Source organism: Branchiostoma lanceolatum, chromosome 17, assembly GCF_035083965.1.
Source record: "Branchiostoma lanceolatum isolate klBraLanc5 chromosome 17, klBraLanc5.hap2, whole genome shotgun sequence".
NCBI lineage: Eukaryota > Metazoa > Chordata > Leptocardii > Amphioxiformes > Branchiostomatidae > Branchiostoma > Branchiostoma lanceolatum.
The window spans coordinates 6229232-6248301 of record NC_089738.1 but is presented as its reverse complement, the minus strand read 5'-3'; the positions used below and the strand labels follow the sequence as shown (position 1 = coordinate 6248301).

The following is a 19070-nucleotide window of genomic DNA, read 5'->3' as shown; positions in this document are numbered from 1 at the left end:
AGGAGATCTGGGGCTCCCCCATCCATGTGCAAGCACGTCCAACCCCCATATGATGGGGAATAATGGAAAGAGAGAGAGAGATAGAATGCAAACACAGCTCATCTTCAACTATACGTTTTGTACTATGGAAAAATATACTTAGGCCACACCAATTTAATTTCTTGGTTAACAGATTTTTTGGGTAAAATTTTAGCACGAGGACATCACTGAAATAGAAGGCTGGGGTGAAAATTTCCACCTGACTCTGTTCACTCCCTGAAACTGTGTGCACCAAAGTACAGACTTTCCTCTGAGATTCTGTTTTCATGTTGATTTTGCAATCTTTTTAAAAATTCCGTTAACCAAGAAATTAAATTGGTGTGGCCTTAGTGGTACTCAGTAGCAAGCCAGTTGCATCAAACATGCAATTGTTGGTATCAAAGTCATACATATACAATAAGAAAACAAAACCATGTATCCATGCTAACTATGGAAGGTTTTGGAAGGATTTTGCTGTTTATCTGTGCTTGTGTGCCAGCTTATTATCTCCATGAAAAATGGAGATATAGTTTTGGGTGTGTCTGACTGTGTGTTTGTGTTTCCGCACTACTGTAGTCAGCATAACTCAAAAACTTCTAGATGGATTACAATGATATTTGGTATGTGGGCAGGTGTTGTGAAGCCGAAGTTCAAGGTCGATTATGGGCCCCCTGGTATGTGACCTTGGTACTGCAGCAGAACTTCAATTTTTGTATCTTATGACCTGGACGTGCTGTGGTCTTGATTTTTGGGTTGCAGATAGCTTGTGGTGTAATAAAGAAGTGGTGTAGGTTTGGGCCCCCTAGCAGCTTCCTCTGGAACTGCAGGGGCGTTTTTGTGAAAATCTTCTAAGGAGAATAACTGAACAAAGGAAAGACGGATTTCCTTCATATTTAGTATGCAGGTAGCTTAGATAGAGATGTACACAATGAAGTGCAAATTATGCTAATTTGGACTTAATTTGCATAGATAATGAGGAAAATCATTGCAGTGTTTTCCATTATCAGACTCAAATACATGTAACGTATGTAGTTTATGGAAAGTGGATCATCAACAGATACCAATTATGCAAATAAATTTCTAATTTGCATAATTAATTCAAAACACCATTTCTCATCTAAGTGGAAAATTATAGGACTGTCAATATGGTTCTTAGTATGAAGGTAGCTTAGACAGAGATATACGTAATGAAGTGCAAATTATGCCAATTGTGACTTAATTTGCATAGCTAATGAGGAAAATCTATATTTGCAGTGTTTTCCATTATCAGACTCAAATACATGTAAATTATGTAGTTTATGGAAAGTGGAGCATCAACAGATACCAATTATGCAAATAGATTCCTAATTTGCATAATCAATGCAAAAACACCATAATTCATCTAATTGGAAAATTATAGGACTTTTAATATTGCAACATGTGTAAGTTAGATAAACGTGTTTATGACCAAGCATACATTATGCAAATGTGTAAGTCATTTGCATGAATAGAATTGTTCATGGAGATATGAGGTCGTGGAACTCTTGTTTTGCTGCTGAGTTTGCCAGTTCTTAATCTTAAGCTAAATCTTAAAGAGAGACCAGTCCTGCGTTTCTTGGGCACTTTCTTTGATGTTCATTCTGCCAAGTCATCTAGTAAGGATTGCACCTGAAATTGGCATGTAAAAAAAGAGTGACAAATAAGTACATGTACAACATTCTATATTACTGAATATTGCATTGTTTTAATAATAAACCTGTACATTTTTACTATTGACCGTATGATTAATGCTACAATGTAGCAATGGCCATGAAACAAAGAAAACGAAATCTGTGTTGCAGTTGTATGGCACAAAATTTGTTTAAAAACTATGCTCACCAAGTCTTCAGTTGAAAGCTGCTTTTGAAGCATACCTGAAGAAAGAAAAGAGTTGACTAACAATATTCATAACAAACTGTAGAGTATTGGAGATTCTTTTTACACAACCGGTAATTCTCACCTGCTAACGTTTCGATGTCAGGTGAGAATTACCGGTTGTGTAAAAAATCTCCAATACTCTATGTTCTACCAACCTGATGAAATTATTTTCGGTTCATAACAAACTTATTTCAAATTGCAACAATCAAAAACAAGTCCACACCTACAAGGCTGATAGTCACATTGAATGTACTCGGATCATTATAGAATCAGATACAATGTACTAGTCTAGTAGTAGAGAATTTAGAAACTTACTTTCCACCATGAGTTTTGGGTCTTTTCCTCCTCCATGTGCCAACATCTCTCTCCTGTACCTTTCACCCATGGTGCTGTACAACACAAGTCACAATGTTATAAGAAGTACATTTTTTTCACTTCTCTTCTACACTTTGAAAACTCAAATATATACAAAAGGTAAAGCATACTTGCCAAAACTAACATCATATTTAAATCAAAATCGTTTGGCTGTAAACATTTGATTTTCTTAAATATTTGACTTAATGGTTTGAATTTTCCAACAGATTCTTGCATGGAATTTTTTTTTAACATCATATGTCAGTATTGTGTAGTGGTCAACAAGTGGCATAGATCATATGCACTTGTAACTAGCTTTTGGACAGTCAAAACTGCCCGTGATGACCACTCTGGGAATTTCTATTTATCATAATTCACTACACTTGTGGATGCAGGGTGAGAGAACAGGTGATAACGTATTTTCCAGCTTGCACCCCAGAGATACGTACAACATAAAATATAGTTGACATTTTAAACTGTACAATTATAAAAGAACATAGTCAATAACTAAGCGTAATCAAACATATTGCACTATACTACACAACAACAAAATAAACGGCTAAATGAGCATAATATTATTGCACTATTTCAGAGTGGCACTATCGGCAAACTACCGTGGTCTTAAAGCCAGACAAGTAGCACATCTACAGGCAGATGTCCATGTACAGAGATTGTCAGTTGCAAAGTGATCTCTGAGCTTGTCTGATAGTGACTTGAAAAGATGCCGTTTAAAGGACAAAACCTGGTCTATGGGGACAGGTGGTCACTATAGACAGGATTCTTATGGGAAAAATCATAAGGGTCCACCAAAAGATGGTCACATTGACCACGTGGTCCTTAAGTATATATATAGAGGTGGTCATTTGTGCAGGTTTTACTGTATCTTTCTGTTCCAACACTCACCCACTAAACGGGTCGTCCTTGAAGCACTGGTGCCAGAGTCTGGAGGCCACAGCCCTGGACATGATGTAGGAGTAATACTTGGCACCGTAACCCACAAGGTGGTTGAATCTCAGCTGCCAGGCCTGGGGGAAGAAACCAAAAGACAAAGGTTACAAGTTAAGTCAAGTAGTATCATGTTTGTTTGTATTGCATATTATAGTGTACCTAAACTCAGGTTCAGGTCCAGATTCAAATCCAGGGGTTCAGGTTCAGGTCCGGACTTTTAAGGCATATGGAAAATTCCATGTTGACATAAAGTTGACATACAATTTGAAAAATATACCTGTCATGCAAAATTATATACAGTCAGTACTAGACACAAAAACAGCAGTCTTTTAGTCTTTTTCCAGTGCAAATTTCATTATCTATGGAAGTCTTTAGATGGTTAAAGGAACCAAAACCTTGCCCTGGGGAAGTCGTAAAGGGAGTGCTCCTACTGTGAGCTACCCAGCAGGTTGAGGGCTGGATTAATCCCCCATAACCACATAAATTCATAAAAGGATTAGATGTCTGCCAGCCTGGGACAATAGCAGGGACAGATTACCATAATAACTGTCAGAGAATTCAAACTTTTTTCTGTACTGGTTTTTCTATGAACAGTATCAAACCATGCAGAATGGCCCAGATATCTATCAAAAAGTCACATAATCCAAGGAAGTTTCAATCAGATAAGATCCCTTGGATAATCAAGACAATGCTATCTACAACTTTCAGTTTGGGGGAAGCCAACCTTGTTCAAATTTTCAAACTTTCAAATCGACCCTGTCAACGTTGTGTTAGAGTGTGTAAATGGATATAAATTTCCAATGTCTTCCCAACATTAGCCTAGTAGGTTGTGTGTCTAGAAATATGACTTGGGATTTTTTGCGTCTTCTTGTTGTTGTAACCAGCATAGAATAGGGCTCTGTAGAACAGTACATATAACTGCTAGCCAATGTCTCAAACTAAATTGCAAGCCAGCGTTGTCATTACTTTATTTCTTGGCTAACTGTCCTTCAAGCTAACTTTTTTATGTGTGGCCATACTTCAAATTCTTATATGTTATCTATAGAATTCAAACATGACTTGAAGAGTAACTTGTACATGGTAAACTTTCTCAGCCGGGCCTCCACTGATGTGCACTGTACGGCTGCCAGACGCATACTGAAGGCTATAGTTTACATTATCCCGTATTTATATAGTTTTACTGGGGTCTTTAAAACAAAAAGGAAAATATAAGCAATACTTTTTTGCAAGTCCAGACTTAGACGCTGACGTCTATAGGTTTTTGGACTTGAACCTAAACGTTTTTTACAGGTTCAGTTTACTGTCCGGAGTTTAGGAACGCAGCACTAATTGCATACCCGGTAAACTGCATCATGGCATAACACACCAGGTTTGTACTGAACAGTACAAGATGCATATCCGGAAAGATCTATTTGATCCTCTCACACTATGAAGGACCCAAAATCTTTTCAATAAGTGTGTTGGGTTCTTTAACATGCTTGAGGTGTGGCTCTCCTCAAACACGGGACCTCCATTTGCCGTCCTATCAAAGGGACTTCCCTAACCTAAGCTTAGGTAGCTTGAGTCACATTTGGCTCTAAAATCTTAGCTTCAATACTCAGTTGAAACACGAGGCGAGTAGAACAGTCTACTGGCTATCGAACCCGGGCCCTTCAGTCCGCACGCCATAACCGCTAGGCTAAAAGGTCCGAACTAGTTAGACTCATCAGTCAGTGGCACTTGAACCCCACTGTTACTCCTGAAGTCTAATGGGAACCAAACTAGGTCTCAGACAACGTCTCTTTGCACGTACACATAATTAACGAAAATTGCAAAAATCAGTCAAACAAGGTTATCTTGTAAGTTTCAAAATGTGTATTATGTAATAAAATACAGGTACATACTGTGCCTTGGACATGTGGTAGCCCATAGTACTTGTTTTGCAACTCTGCAAAAATGTCTGTAGTGCTCTGTGCAGGAGGGACAAAGTGAACAGCACAAATTGGTTAACAAGTTTCTCTAAATAAGTTTCTGTGCATGCCAGAAATATAAAATCTATTGTAGAATATTAATTCATAAAGAGTACAATTATTCTGAAAACATTCAGAATTATGAGAAGGAATATTTTAAAACATGAAAATTTGATTTCAAAAGTTTAAAAACACCCACCTTCCCCAATGGATGTTTTCCATGATACACTTGGTCCACTATGGCATATAGAACCTGCTGCTGCAGTTCCTGGGGAAATAGAAAGGGGGCGGTGTTGAGTTGTGTGTTAAAAAAACTTCACTGTCCTCAGATTGCAATACAAACCTGAGTACTAGTGACCAACCAGTTTTAAAGGCAGTTCTTCTCAAAAAAGAATCATACGATTTGGATGTTACATTTCAATCTGTTTGTTAATCAGTGCTCTGACTGATATACATTTCTTGAAAAGGCGGATTAACTGGGACATTATTAACATGTGTTACTATATAATACGTAAAAGTGTTCACCTGTCTTTGATATGATAATAATGAATAAGTTGATGAAAGTCTTGAAAAACCAAGTACAATGACCTACCGAAGCCTGGAACAGCTTCTTGGAATCACACAGCTTTCTCAACATGTCTTCAGGTAGTGTCTAGGAAGATTAAGACAAAATCGTTATTTTGTCACAAGAAACAATCTAACTGTTCCTCCCTCAACAGAGACGGGGGGCGCCATAGACTTTCTGCAACATATTATCCACTGCTCACCGTCTTATCTGCATAACGTGACGTCACAGAAGCAGTGGATTGTTCAGTCCTTGACAAAGACTGTAGCTGATCAGTCGAAAACTTGGGTAAGCCCAATTTATTGTGTTCGCGTTTACAGTTTAAACTCCATTCAGAATGTCTAATCTACCAACACAGATGAACTTTCAAGACAATCTAACTGGGTAACATGCAAACTAAGCTTATACATGTCTTTTTGTAAAAACATTCAACTTTGAAATAAATAAAGCAATGATCTTACCTCATCTGTTTGATAATGCCTGGCAAATTGTGACAGAACCTGTAGGAACAGAAACAAGGTCATGGTCAACTAGAGGCATTTAACTAAAACCATCTAACCAGATAAACTTTATCTACATGTAAAGTGTAAACGAAGAAAATATCAGTCGTAATGCGGGTATCTCACTGGACCCGTGGCACGTTGGCGGTCTCGCCGGACCTATATTGGATTGATGTTATATTGTCCCCTTGACTTTATAATTGGAATATCAATAATGACTAAAAATACAACAAAACACACAAAGCATAAAAATATTTTTTTTATCGATGCAATTCCTTGAGCGCTCTGTCAAATTGCTTGATTGCAGCGAGGTCACCAAAGGTCCAGTAAAATACCCGCTTTAATGGAAAGGAAAAGGAAAGTGATCTCGAACCAGTTTAGCTCAAATGAACTCAAGGAACAGATGAGCTAATCTTCAACTGGTCGTGACAGAGAAGACAGACACTATGTACAGTATTTACAGGTTCATTGTACCGGGGAAATTCCCCTAGCTCTTTTCGACAAGCACAATGAACAGTGGACCATGGCTTAACGTCCCGTCCTAAGGACTGCGACCTTTCCGGAAGCGTGCATGTCAGGTAAGTAACACAGCTGGGATCGAACCCGGGGCTTCTACAAATGTAGTTCCAGAGGCAAAATCGCTCACCACTGGACTACGCACGCTACCTAAATTTAATAATAATGCATAAGAGATGTTACCCTGTAGTCCGAGGCAAAGTACTCCATCAAAACTGAAGGGACCTCAGCAAAGTCTGTAGAACATCTGGTGCCTGCAAAGATTTAAACAAATGTATTTTATGATTAATACTATAACGTTACCAGCAAACAATAGTCTGAAACAGTAGCCTTTCTACATTTGTACACAACAAGGTTTTATGAGTAAAACATAGGTAAAAATATGACTTACCCGTGACATGTTGATATCTTGTTCTTGCAAGCATAGCTGTACAACATAAAACATCTGTTAGAAACATAACTAAACATGCTGAACATAGTAACAGCAGCAAAAAGAAAACAATTGAAAGTGAAAGAAAACATTTTTTTCTACTCACAGTGCATGGCGTGCCCCATTTCATGAAAGAGATTCTCCATCATCTAAAGACAAAGTAACAAATAGTACAGGCATTAGTAAGACTGAAACATGTTAATAATCTGATACATCTATAATACAACACGGTGTATTCTGTATCACCCGAGGTGCCGGCCCAACCACAGGTCGTATCTCCAGACAGCCAAAGACCAAAGGCGGGAGGGCAATGCGGAATACACCGTATCATAGCTATGTCATACCCAATTGGAAAAATATACACATTTCAGTACGAAATGCGCCAGAAGCTGAGAGAAATTTGTGTCGTCAAACAAAAAATTGTAACAACATTGATTCCAAAATCCAAATCCGGTATTTGAATTTTCAACAGCCGTGCATGCAAAACGTATTTATTTTATTCTAATCATTTGATGGAAGCCTGACTGTACATGACTTGTGCAACATGGCTTTGAAGCCTGGGCAATACAGTAAAATATACAGTAACATATAGACTGGTCTGGAACACCTGTAGCAAATATTATTCCCGTCCAGGTAGACATTAAAACTAGGAATAACAAATCTAATAAAGTTGCACAAAAAAATGAAAAAAGTCCTTTACCCCTGGTGTCAGCAGTGTTGGTTTGGTCATTGTAGGAGGCCTGAGAAAAAGACATAAAAAAGACATGCATAAAAATACAATAAACATAATATTATTAAGATGTAATCCGGCAAGAAATTCTGCACAAAACAAAGTTATCCGAAATTCCTCCTACAAAAATGAGTCCAAAAGCAACATCATGTACTACTTATGTATTGGATACTTACGGATAGTGAAGCATAAGGACCACTACTGGAATCTGAAGGTCAAGTACAAACATAACATTAATGTTTACTTATAGCAAGGTTCTTTAATATTCACAACCAAGTATTTTACAAGAGCCGACGTTTTGATGACTGTCTGTCATCTTCATCAGGGCAATACAGCCTAGTTCACAGTGCACTGAAGCTAGATGTTGCTGCTAAGAAAGCAGTCCCCAAAAGTCTTGACGAAGATGACAGACAGTCATCAAAACTCTTGTAAAATACTTGGTTGTGAATAAAAGTCAAACTTGCTATTCAGTCATTCGCCAACCTGATGAAATTATTCACGGAATTAATATTACTTATTGAACATTTTGGTCATGCTTGCTTCCTAGATACTGCAGAACAAATTCATAACTAGACAGAACAATTATCTTGCTACTGTTTTATTCCGAACCAGTTCCATTTTGAGTAGAGGTCAGCAGAAAAAGAGATTAAATATCACAATATGCATCTTGAAACTATCAAGGGCTTCAAGTCACATGCACAAGAAAGGTAAATTGTCAGACCTAAATAAAGAAATCAAATTTACCTGGTAGTCCCCATTATCTAGTTGTCTCCCTCCCCTAATAGTGAAATGGCAGTCCTATGGTATGTAAAGAGTACATGAAATAACATAAATGAATGAATACCAACATCACATTGTATTTGCCAACATTTGATTTCTCAAAAAAACACTAAAATATAGTTGAATAATTCATAATTCATGTTACCATAATGGTGTACTTACATGGTGGGGCTTGCCAGGCCTCTGAAAGAAGTCACAGTAGATGTGTCCCAAGATGCCTTCTGTTTCATGGATCACAGCCTACATAATACAATATGAATACAACATGAAAGTCAATGTATCACTGTCAAACCTGGTGCAGGCAACCACCTACAGTCACATTTTAGCCACATTAAAACAGTCCCGTCTATATTTTTACATTGTTAACCCCACTCTGTCCTCAACAACCATTTGTCCTCAGTCCCCTGAGCGGTTGCCGAAACCAGGTTCGACTGTAGTACATGTAACATTGCAGCCACGTTACTGTAAATGCATTTAAGTTTGCATGGTTTTTATTTTGCTCTAAGGGAAAAATGGAGTGATTGCTGTGGTTTTGATTTCACAGCAGTGCTATAGACACATCATAATTGCTACAACTATTGAACAAACATTTTCGCGGTGGTTTTAAGTTCGCGGTGAAGCGGTCGCCGTGAAAACCGGGAACATACAACCACCGCGAACATTTCTGCATTTACAGTATTTCTCAGGAAAAATGTAGCAAGGACTGCAACAGTTACTTATAATAGAAACTTGTGCAGTCTAGTCAATCTAGCCTTATCAAGTTAAATTGAGCTTTTCATGAATGATTAAAGGTTCAAACAAACAAACTTCAGAAAATGCACTGTTACAGGTTTCTGTAGGAACTTACCAGTTTCTTGACCTCTGAGTCCCAAATTTCTCCATTATGGGTCTCCTGGGGTTGCAGGGAGATCCTGTAGAGTTGACTGAAGAGACAGTTGAGACCCTCCATGCACGCCCCCAAAGAGAAATAGGGGGCATACTCCGTAGGATCTATCTTGAACCTAAAAATAACAAAAAACAGTTACTTTTCCATTCAGCCATTCACAAGACAACCCCTTTCAATTAGGTGCTGCAACTTTTTAATTCCTACTTTTACATTGCGCATCATATTATAATCATAAAATGAAGGGTCATAAATCAAATTTTGGTTGCTCAACAGTTGTTCAGCAAAATTGCTTTCTAGTGCCAAAAATTTACAAACTCGGTTACTAGTAACTACCACAAATTTCTAGTAGTTCGCTATAAAATGTCCCAACAGTTTTACATGTTAGGTCATGTTGATTTGATAATATGGATTTTCGTCTATTTCCACAAAAAATATTCTACCATACTGTAAATCGTGGAAAGCAGCTACAAAATAAGCAAATACATGTCGTTAATTGAAAAAGATATTTCGGAAAACGGATACTATAATGTCTAGAATGCAAAACTCAAAGAAGAGGATGTAAAAGACCAAAAATAAAAATTCATTCTATGGTTTATGATTCTATGTCTGTTTAGTCATTCTTCAACCTTCCTGACCACGTATAAATTTTATAATGAAGACAGTTTTTTTATGGGGGAAAAAGTTTTTTTTATTCGCACGCTCGCTTCAGTTTTGGGGTTCCCAGAGGATGTCATCCATATAATCAAATCAACATGGCCTTATTTGAAAAAAAAAACTAAATTAGGCTCGCTCCTGAGGTGTCACCAAAAAACACCTGTCAGTAATAATGGTACTACAGATGTACAGACCTATCTGCCTTGATGAAGGCGCTGTAGTAGGGTGGGTCCCAGGGGGACAGGTTAGGGTTACTGGGGCTGTGTTTGGCCTTGTACTTCCTCATCAGGCTGAACTCCTCCATGGTCCTGTGGATCAGACCTTCTCCTGTAGCCTTCAGGAAACTCATCACAGTTTCTGTGGAATTTAGAGAAGAACAGGGTTAACTTGTTAGCTGTTTGCATGCTATGGATGACATGTATCATTTAATAACTTTCTCTGTATCACAATGCAATCACATGGTTATCAAACACGATCATCTAAATCACAAACCGTCCTCTTACCAAAGCCCAGAACAAATGCTCAGAAAAAACCCTTTTTGTGTATAGAATGTCCAGTACATGGTTTGAAACTGTAAAGTAATTAGATATTTTGTCAACATTGTATATATATAGACCTCAAGTAGCGTTATCTTTCTTTTATTAATTATGTACATGTATATTCTGTATATGTTGTGTTCCTGTGTGTCATGTAGTTTTGTCCAGTCATGTTTTTTAATGGACCACAGGAAGAGTAGCTGTTAAGCTGATTGTGGATCCTAAAAAACTCAAACTCAAACTACAGAAATGTATAGCCTGAGTGCCATACTCGTTAATTGATAAAAAAAGTATTGATTTTTTTGCAGACTCTCTTCTGTAGCCTTCAGGAAACTCATCACTATTTCTGGGAAATTTAGAGAAAAACAGAGTAAAAGTATTATCCGTATATGCATGCTATGGATGATATTTGTCTAAAGTTTACTGAATTGTACAGCCAGATCAAGAGTGCGATATTTGTTTGTAAAAACATTATACTCTTTCCACACCATATGGTGTTTTGGGTGGTACCCATCTTAATTTCTTTAGCCATCGGGAAACACTGATGTGCTAGCAAAGATTATACTAAAGTAGGAGGCTATTCCACTGGCTGAACATGTATGTGTTTACTTTCCATACCCTTTCTATTCCCATCAGTGCTCAGCCTGGGTGCGCCATATCTTCATTTAAAGGGGCTCCCATACTCGCTCATAAAAATATCGGGAAGCATGGGGGCCACAGAAAACTAACTTGGGTGGCATCCCAGGCTAGTAAGTGCTGAGTGTTAAGCACAGAATTAGTATTCATCATTTTTTTACAGTCTTAAATAGAAATGTTGCAAGTGGCATAGAGCAGAAGAACAGACATAAGAATTGAGAAGTATTAACAGAAACCAAGGAGGTTATAAACTCCTTGCAGAAACTTACACCTCTAAAACAGATCAAAATGAATATCAAGTATGTCTCTATATAGAACAGCTTCGATCCTAAATCTCAAAATCAAACATATATAACTTGGCCACACGTCTGCGGAGAAGAGACACAGCTTTTTTGTAAACAGTTGTTTGTCCACACATTTGAACTTACAATAGTATTAACATAATGAAAGACAAGTACACATGTTTGCTGTATGATGATTTTGTTGTCATCAAAAAAGCTACAAACTAAAAATAAAACACAGCTGTATCTGTACCTGGATCTCTGGCCATGGTCCCTTTGAGAGTTCTGTGTGCGAAGGTTGGGTACCCGACTAGCTGGGCCAGCCTGTTCCTGGCTGAGAGGAGAGTCTCTAACACCCTCTCCTGCTGAGGGTTGGGATGGAGATACAGCTTGTACGCTGCTTCTCGGATCTGTTATACAGAAGAATATAAAGTTTAATAAACAGTATTGGCGCCCCAGTCATGATCAGCTGGAGGTGGCATTATTAAGCTATTAGTTCCCCAATAAGGCCTTATGAAAAAAATGCTGTGTTTCCGGTTACCTGACCAACCCTATCAAACACCTGCTAACTCTAGCCTTTTTTTGGTTGGTCCCTGGCAAGGGGCATAAAATCTTTGATCTAAGTGATGAATTCAAGATAGACTCCATGTGTCTCATTGTTAACAGATGGGGGCTTTGAACAGATGTAAGAATGTGTAGTAAATATTGCACTTCTTTCTTCAGTTTAGTAACATACTTGTGCTTGTATTTCTGTAATTACGATACCATGTTGAGAATGCCAGTGCCTGGTGCATTTCAGTACTAAAATGTAAATTGATAATAAAAGAAATATATTTCTTGAAATGTAAAGAGAATCCCTACCTACCGACCCTAGTTTTTGAGGGCTGTAATGGGTGCCTCATACATATATGCACCTTACAATGGCCGCCATAGTTAATTACCTAATAGATGCATGTCAAAGCACAGTTATACCATGATGGCACATGCTTACATTTTACTTAGGTTGTTAAGCCACATATGATAATTGCTATATGCTCTTCAAAAGCTCAACTCAAACTGTAAAAATGTTTGTGGCATACTTACAGCATCATTCCCTGAATCTGAATGCATGTTCTGTACAATGACCTTGTCTCCGTCCACTGAAAAACTAGAGAAAGAGAATCATGTCAAATCAAGAAATGTCATCCTGTAAATCTCAAGTAACATACCTTGCAACACAGATAAAGAAAGAGATTTCAAAGTAACTGACCAGTACTTGAGATGGTCTGGAAGGACAGACTTGGGGACAGCGTTTGGGGTGTTGACCCCCTTGCTGAAGTCGCTGCCCAACGTGAGGATATCCTCGTTCAACTGTACGGCCATCTCACGCTGCAGGTCTGGCAGATGGATCCCGCTGATCTCGAAATCAAACATAAACAACTCCGCCACACGTCTGCGGAGAGAAGATACACAGTTTGTTACCTACATGAGAAATGGAGGTATAGCTTTTGGCATGTCTGTCTGCGTGTGTCTGTGTGTACATTTGGAGATTTTGTAGTCAGCATAACTCAAGAGCTTTAACCTCTGGATAGATCACAATGATATTTGCTACAGTGTTCTCACCAGGATTTTTTCACAGCATAGGGGTCAGCCGGTCAGGTATAGAAAGCCAACTTTGCGAGGCCCAAGTCACTCGCGGAGTGCCAAGGACATGATAACGGTTGGGAGTCTGGCATCTTCCAGCACAAAATTTTGAAGTTCATAACCAAATAAGACACTATTTCCTGCATTTTGAGGGAGAAATGTTTTGAAGTTAAATTTTTCCTCTGCCACATCCTCATTCTAAAGCCAAATATGAACTTTTTATAAGATTTATGAAGGTTTTTCCTAGAAAGAAACACCCCTATGCTCATTGAAACACAGCATCGGGGTCCAGATCACAGCATAGGGGGTCCAGATCACAGCATCGGGGGCCCCTATGCTGAAAAGGCCTGGTGAGAACACTTTGCTATATGTGGGTATGTCTTGGGAAGACAAAGGTCAAAGTCGACTTGGAGCCCCCCGGTATGTTACATTGGTACTGCAGCAGAACTTCCAGTTTTTGTCTCTTTTATCCTGGATGTGCTATGATCTTGATTCTTTGGGGGCCGATAGCTTGCAATGACAGTTTGGCCCCCCTAGTAGCTTGTTTGTAAACACTTGTTGTACACGTACATTCGAAACAATATTTAGTAACATAATGGAAGTACACATGTTTGCTGTTTGATGATTTTATTGTCAATACAAAAACTAAATACATAACAAACTAAAAAACACAACAAAAACAAGTGTGACAATAAAAAGTTATTGTCATGGCCAAGGTGTCTGGGTTGATTTTGCTTCATGTACCAACATATCCCTCTTAATTCTGCCATGATACTTCTACCATACTAACCTGGATTCCTCGTCCATGGATGCCATAGCTGCCTCATCATGTAGTAGTCTTTTCAAGGCATCGTACAGGCCGATATTGGTGTTCAACCTGTATGGTAAAAACAGGGGCTGATGAGACCAAAGTACTGTTTCAGTATGGTATTTGTTTACCAACCTGCCATGCTGTCAATAATTAAATGAAAATTACATCATAACCGTAAGCAAACTCTTCAACCAAAGGGAATCTCTGAGTCTGATCGATCAACCTATCAATAAATCAATTAATTGATCAATCCATCCATCAATCAATCAATCATTAGGCAGTTAGGCAGGCATCTTACTCAAGCTGCAGTATGTTAGCGACCTTGCTGCAGCCAAGCGATTTGACAGAGCGCTCTAATAGATACACATTTTTTTATGTGCTTTACTGTCTTTTTAGTCATACTTGTACATTTTTCATGATAATTCACATGATAAAGTCAGGGATAACACAAATCCAGTGTAGGTTGCAGCAAAGCTGACAATGTGCTACAGTCCAGTGAGATAACCATCTAACCAACTAACCAATCAATCTAGTAACAGTACAGATGTGAAATCATATGAGTCTTACTGTTCCACCAGAGCTCCTATGTGAAAACACGTCTGCTGTGCAGCGTGTGCAAACTTGGGGTTGGGGTGGACCACACGGATACAGTCAGCCTGTCATGGGGACAAAGGGAACAAGGAAATTGATTTTTGAAAACCATCTTGGAACAGTACAATGTATTGAAAAAAAAGCTTTATTGACTTCTGTTAATGCAAAATATCACATGGATGGTATTGCAGAATTGTATACAGTTGTATAGATTGGGAGGAAATTTTCTTTATTTTAAGGACAATGGAATCAAGATGATTTTGAAACAATTTCACCAGTATAAATAGAGTATACATTTATGTCATACCTGGACTGGGAAACTGTGTGCGATACATGTACAGCTGTTTACGGCTATATTTTACTGTATTGCCAGGGCTTTGAAGTTATATATATAGCACAGGCTTCCTTCCAATGATTCAAACGCATTTTGCGTGCACCCGTTTGCACCACTCTTGAAAATTTGAATACTGAATTCAGACGTTGGAATCAATGTTTTTACAATTTTTTGTTTGAGGACACAAAATTCTTCCCAACTTCTGGTGCATTTTGCATTGAAATATTGGTTGGGTATGACATGAAAATATAATACAACATGCTGTATTCTGCATCACCATCAGTCCCAGCCCTCCCGCGGGTCAGATTGCCCTCCGGCCTTTAGGCGATCTTACCCATGGTCAGGCTGGTACCTCGGACGATACAGAATATATCGAGTTGTATTCTATATTCTATATGGACCTCCAGCTTGAGACATTCCCAGTTGTTCAGTTGGGTTTGAATATGGGCAAGTTCTATGAGTACTGAAGACATCACTGAAATTTGCTTACCAAGTCGGCCACCCTACAGAGCGTATCCGACAGTTTGTCAAACAGCTGGACCACCTGGATGCCTGTCGGTGCGCCGATGGTCGCCTCTACGAGTTCAGCTGCTTCCCGCGCTACCTTAGCCTCCGCACGCTGGAATCCTGATGGGCTGGTCAACTCGGGCACCTCAAACAGACCCTGAGGAGAGGTCAGCCATTTTACAACCAAAAACAAACAAAGGGGGAAGGCACCTGTTTACAACCTAAAAAATCAATCTGAACTGCTACTTATAACACAAGGTGCCTTGGGCCCTATTGAGCGAATTACATCAAATTTATAGAAATATTACAAATCCATAATTTCTTTGGAAATTTCATGTAAAACATTCCAAGAGGCCAGGGACCCAGGCAGTAGAAGATTTGGATGAAAAGGGGTTGTTTTGTATGATAGTTTGTCTGTACTTCATATTATCCGTTTGGATTTATCATAATAATTCATATGTTTTATACTGAGTCAGTCCCCAGGATGATGTTAAAACATAGAGATAGCATTATATTAAGTTTTTGCTTTTTGGTACTTTTAACTTAGAAGTTACATTATAAAATAAGCTAATATATAACATCGTCTGGTAAGTGACGTTATAGTATTAACCTTATCCTAAAATGAAGGTTAACTTAACGTTATAACGTTGCAAATAAGTTCATCATCATGTTCATATATAAGATATAAGTTTATAACCAATGTTAACGTTATAAGTATAATGTTTATATATAAGATATAAGTTTAAAACTAATGTTAATGTTACAAGTATAATGTTCATATATAAGATATAAGTTTATAACCAATGTTAACGTTATAAGTATAATGTTTACATATAAGATATAAGTTTATAACTAATGTTAATGTTATAAGTATAATGTTTACATATAAGATATAAGTTTATAACTAATGTTAATGTTATAAGTATAATGTTCATATATAAGTGTATTACTAAATGTTAACGTTAAAGTATAATTCGATATACTCATGACCCTGTGCGAAATCTACAAAAGATATGATTTCATAAACTACAAGTATTTCAGTACTCACCACATTTTCTCTGAAAAGGTTGAGTCTCTTGGCGGTTTTTGTGTTGAAGGCAGTCCCCAACGGTGACCATGTGGCGACTTCTCGGCCCCACACCGCCCTCCCCACCGAAGACAGGACGTGCGACGACCCGGTACGGACTCGTAACAGCCGAACCAAACGGTTGCACGGGATCAGCACATTCCGCATTCTGCTGGATATGAAATATGATAACTTAACATCAATTTTAACGGGGCTGAGTAGGAAAATATTATCTATTTATTCAACACTACGCAACGTTGTCGCCTGTAAAACCACCATATTGGATGCATAAAGGTCATTCGCTTGTCCCACTCGTAAAAAGGGGGTGTCAGCTGACACAAGAATTGATAACTATTGATTGGAAATCTCCAAGCAGATGTTCGGTGGCAAAATTGTAACTGCTGGCAAAGATCTTTCTTTTAACTCCTTGGTAAGATGGTCCTACGGTATTCAGAAATCTTGACCGGCATTTACGATTTTGTCACTGGAATATCTGCTGGTAGATTGGTAGATTGTATGAATAAAATAATGTTCGTGTTAGATAACGACTTGAATAGAATCATAAAGCAGACTGTTTGCCATAAAATCTCACTGTCGCTCTCAGTCAAATGATGGGGTTCAATATTGAAATACAAATGTAAACTCACAGGCAAACTTGCTACAAGTATTCCAGACATATCATATGGCTTTTATTATATACTATACAGCGTTGCGAAAAATCACGATAATTCAAAATTTGATGACAATGAAACTTTAGTCAAATATAAGGCAGGTTAAAAATTGGGGAGATACAAATACTTCATAATCTAACATATGCCATTATAGTCTGCTTTTGGTCAATTATGGAAACATGAATTGCATTATGGAATTTTACATAAAGTGTTTCTTTGCGACACTATACAGTACAGTAATACCCTCTATATTGACAGCATGTAAATAATAAACATTTCATAATGGCGCCGTGACGTCATCACGCGCATGCGGCCTAGCAGATTTGTACCGTTAGGGCCATCCATCAAATTTCATTATAGTCGCGGTGACATTATAATGGGTAAAATATGAAGAGGCGTCAGAAGGAATATTGTGCAATGGATGGTTGCGGTGCCGCTACCTGTTGATCGTACACGGCAGTGGAACTTCTTCTCCGAGTTTTCTTCAAATCATCTCTCAAGATAATCAGTATTCTGCAAAAAATAACAGTCATCAAGGTCGACACAAAATGGCCGACATCTTTCAAGAGTAAAACGGTTTGTAATTGACCGTCTCCGTTGATAGTACTGGATACTGCACTGAGGTACGTAGCTGTATTTTTAGCATTTGTTATTTCTCTATCCAGCGTGTTACACTACCAATTTCCTTCGCGACGAAATTAGATAAATCCATTAAGACGTATGTGGTATTTCCTGACATTTTAAAAACACGTCATTGGGTTTCTGATATGATGTATTTATTTGCACTATCTGTAGAACAGGTGGTTGACATTGCCTTATATGGTGCGTTGTGTAATGGCGTCGTTGTATCTTTGCCCCCACAGATTACCTATGATGTTATCCATGCGCGGGGTGTCTGCCGACTGGATCAACGTAAAAAGAAGCATCAAGTATTGATTGGACATATTTTTTCTGTGATTAAACCAAAACACACACGTCACGAAACAACGCCCCCATGTGGAACAAGGTGGCACAGCAGGTGAAGCGGAAATCAAACATGGCGGCGGCGGAGGTCGCTTTCCGCCTAACGGCCGGGAAGCGATCGGGGACTCGGAACAACGCCAAACAGGTAAGAGGGTTTTCCCGTGTCAACGTGACAGTAAAAAACAAGAAATCTATAATAACCGTGGCAGCGATTTTTTAAATAATCCATTCCCAAATGGACGATAAATATCATTGCGCGAGCACCGCCCCGTGATAAGATTTGATTTTTAACGGAATATTTTATGTAGTCGTTGACAGCATACATAAATACAGAGCTACTGCCACGGGTGAACTTGGCACTGTTAACAGGTGGGAAAGACGAGTGGATATCTCGTGGGATGAAACTGAAACGTTAGATTAGTCTTGACATATTTAATGAATGATAATTAAATTAGAAAATGATAAGAAGTTACCAAATTAAGAATAAAAATTGGAAGAAGATTCTGAGCATGGATATCGTAAAAAGTTGTCCAAAATGACATTTCCTTCTTATACCATCTTGCTACAAATCCGATATTAACACTAGCAAGATGTTTTCATGAAATCGGATTGTGCTTAATATTACAGATAATCTCCTTATAATTCATATTTTCTTAATGTTTTTGCCCTTTCTGATCCACAACTAGCCAGATTTGAAATTGCCACCCAACCTCTGCTGTATTTGTCATTAACATCAAAGAAAAAAATTATATTCATATATTTCTGTCCTAGAAGATTTTTAATGAAACGTCCTAGATTACCCTTAATAGCAGCACCACGGGACTC

General features: G+C 38.3%; 2 protein-coding genes across 2 annotated transcripts in view; one reads left to right on the top strand and one right to left on the bottom strand.

The window, feature by feature from the left end:
- Positions 1-1455: 1455 nt before the first annotated feature.
- On the bottom strand, positions 1456-16896 carry LOC136422704 (mitochondrial intermediate peptidase-like). The gene is made up of 24 exons (XM_066410542.1): positions 16594-16896; positions 15529-15702; positions 14681-14769; positions 14093-14179; positions 12929-13111; positions 12763-12826; positions 11933-12089; positions 10421-10583; positions 9534-9687; positions 8849-8926; positions 8651-8704; positions 8083-8114; positions 7877-7916; positions 7283-7325; positions 7138-7173; positions 6930-7000; positions 6192-6230; positions 5758-5817; positions 5365-5433; positions 5100-5165; positions 3172-3293; positions 2230-2303; positions 1876-1910; positions 1456-1665 (listed from the first exon to the last, which is right to left on the bottom strand). Exons 1-24 carry the CDS (start codon positions 16777-16779, stop codon positions 1633-1635), a joined length of 2109 nt encoding a protein of 702 aa, XP_066266639.1. The 5' UTR covers positions 16780-16896; the 3' UTR covers positions 1456-1632.
- Positions 16897-18133: 1237 nt separating this feature from the next.
- Positions 18134-19070, top strand: part of LOC136423155 (short transient receptor potential channel 1-like) — a 40466-nt gene continuing 39529 nt past the window's right edge. Inside the window, exon 1 of the mRNA XM_066411204.1 lies at positions 18134-18390. Coding sequence (XP_066267301.1) covers positions 18277-18390 — 114 coding nt within the window. The 5' untranslated portion in view covers positions 18134-18276. The remainder of the gene's footprint in view (positions 18391-19070) is intronic.

Excerpts from the sequence above, each read along its gene's own strand:
- LOC136422704 (XM_066410542.1), bottom strand. The coding sequence starts at position 16,779 with ATGCGGAATGTGCTGATCCCGTGCAACCGTTTGGTTCGGCTGTTACGA. Across the intron at positions 5,434-5,757 it reads AGAAGCTGTTCCAGGCTTCG|GAACTGCAGCAGCAGGTTCT; the intron begins GTAGGTCATTGT and ends CTATTTCCCCAG. Across the intron at positions 5,166-5,364 it reads GAAAACATCCATTGGGGAAG|AGCACTACAGACATTTTTGC; the intron begins GTGGGTGTTTTT and ends CCTCCTGCACAG.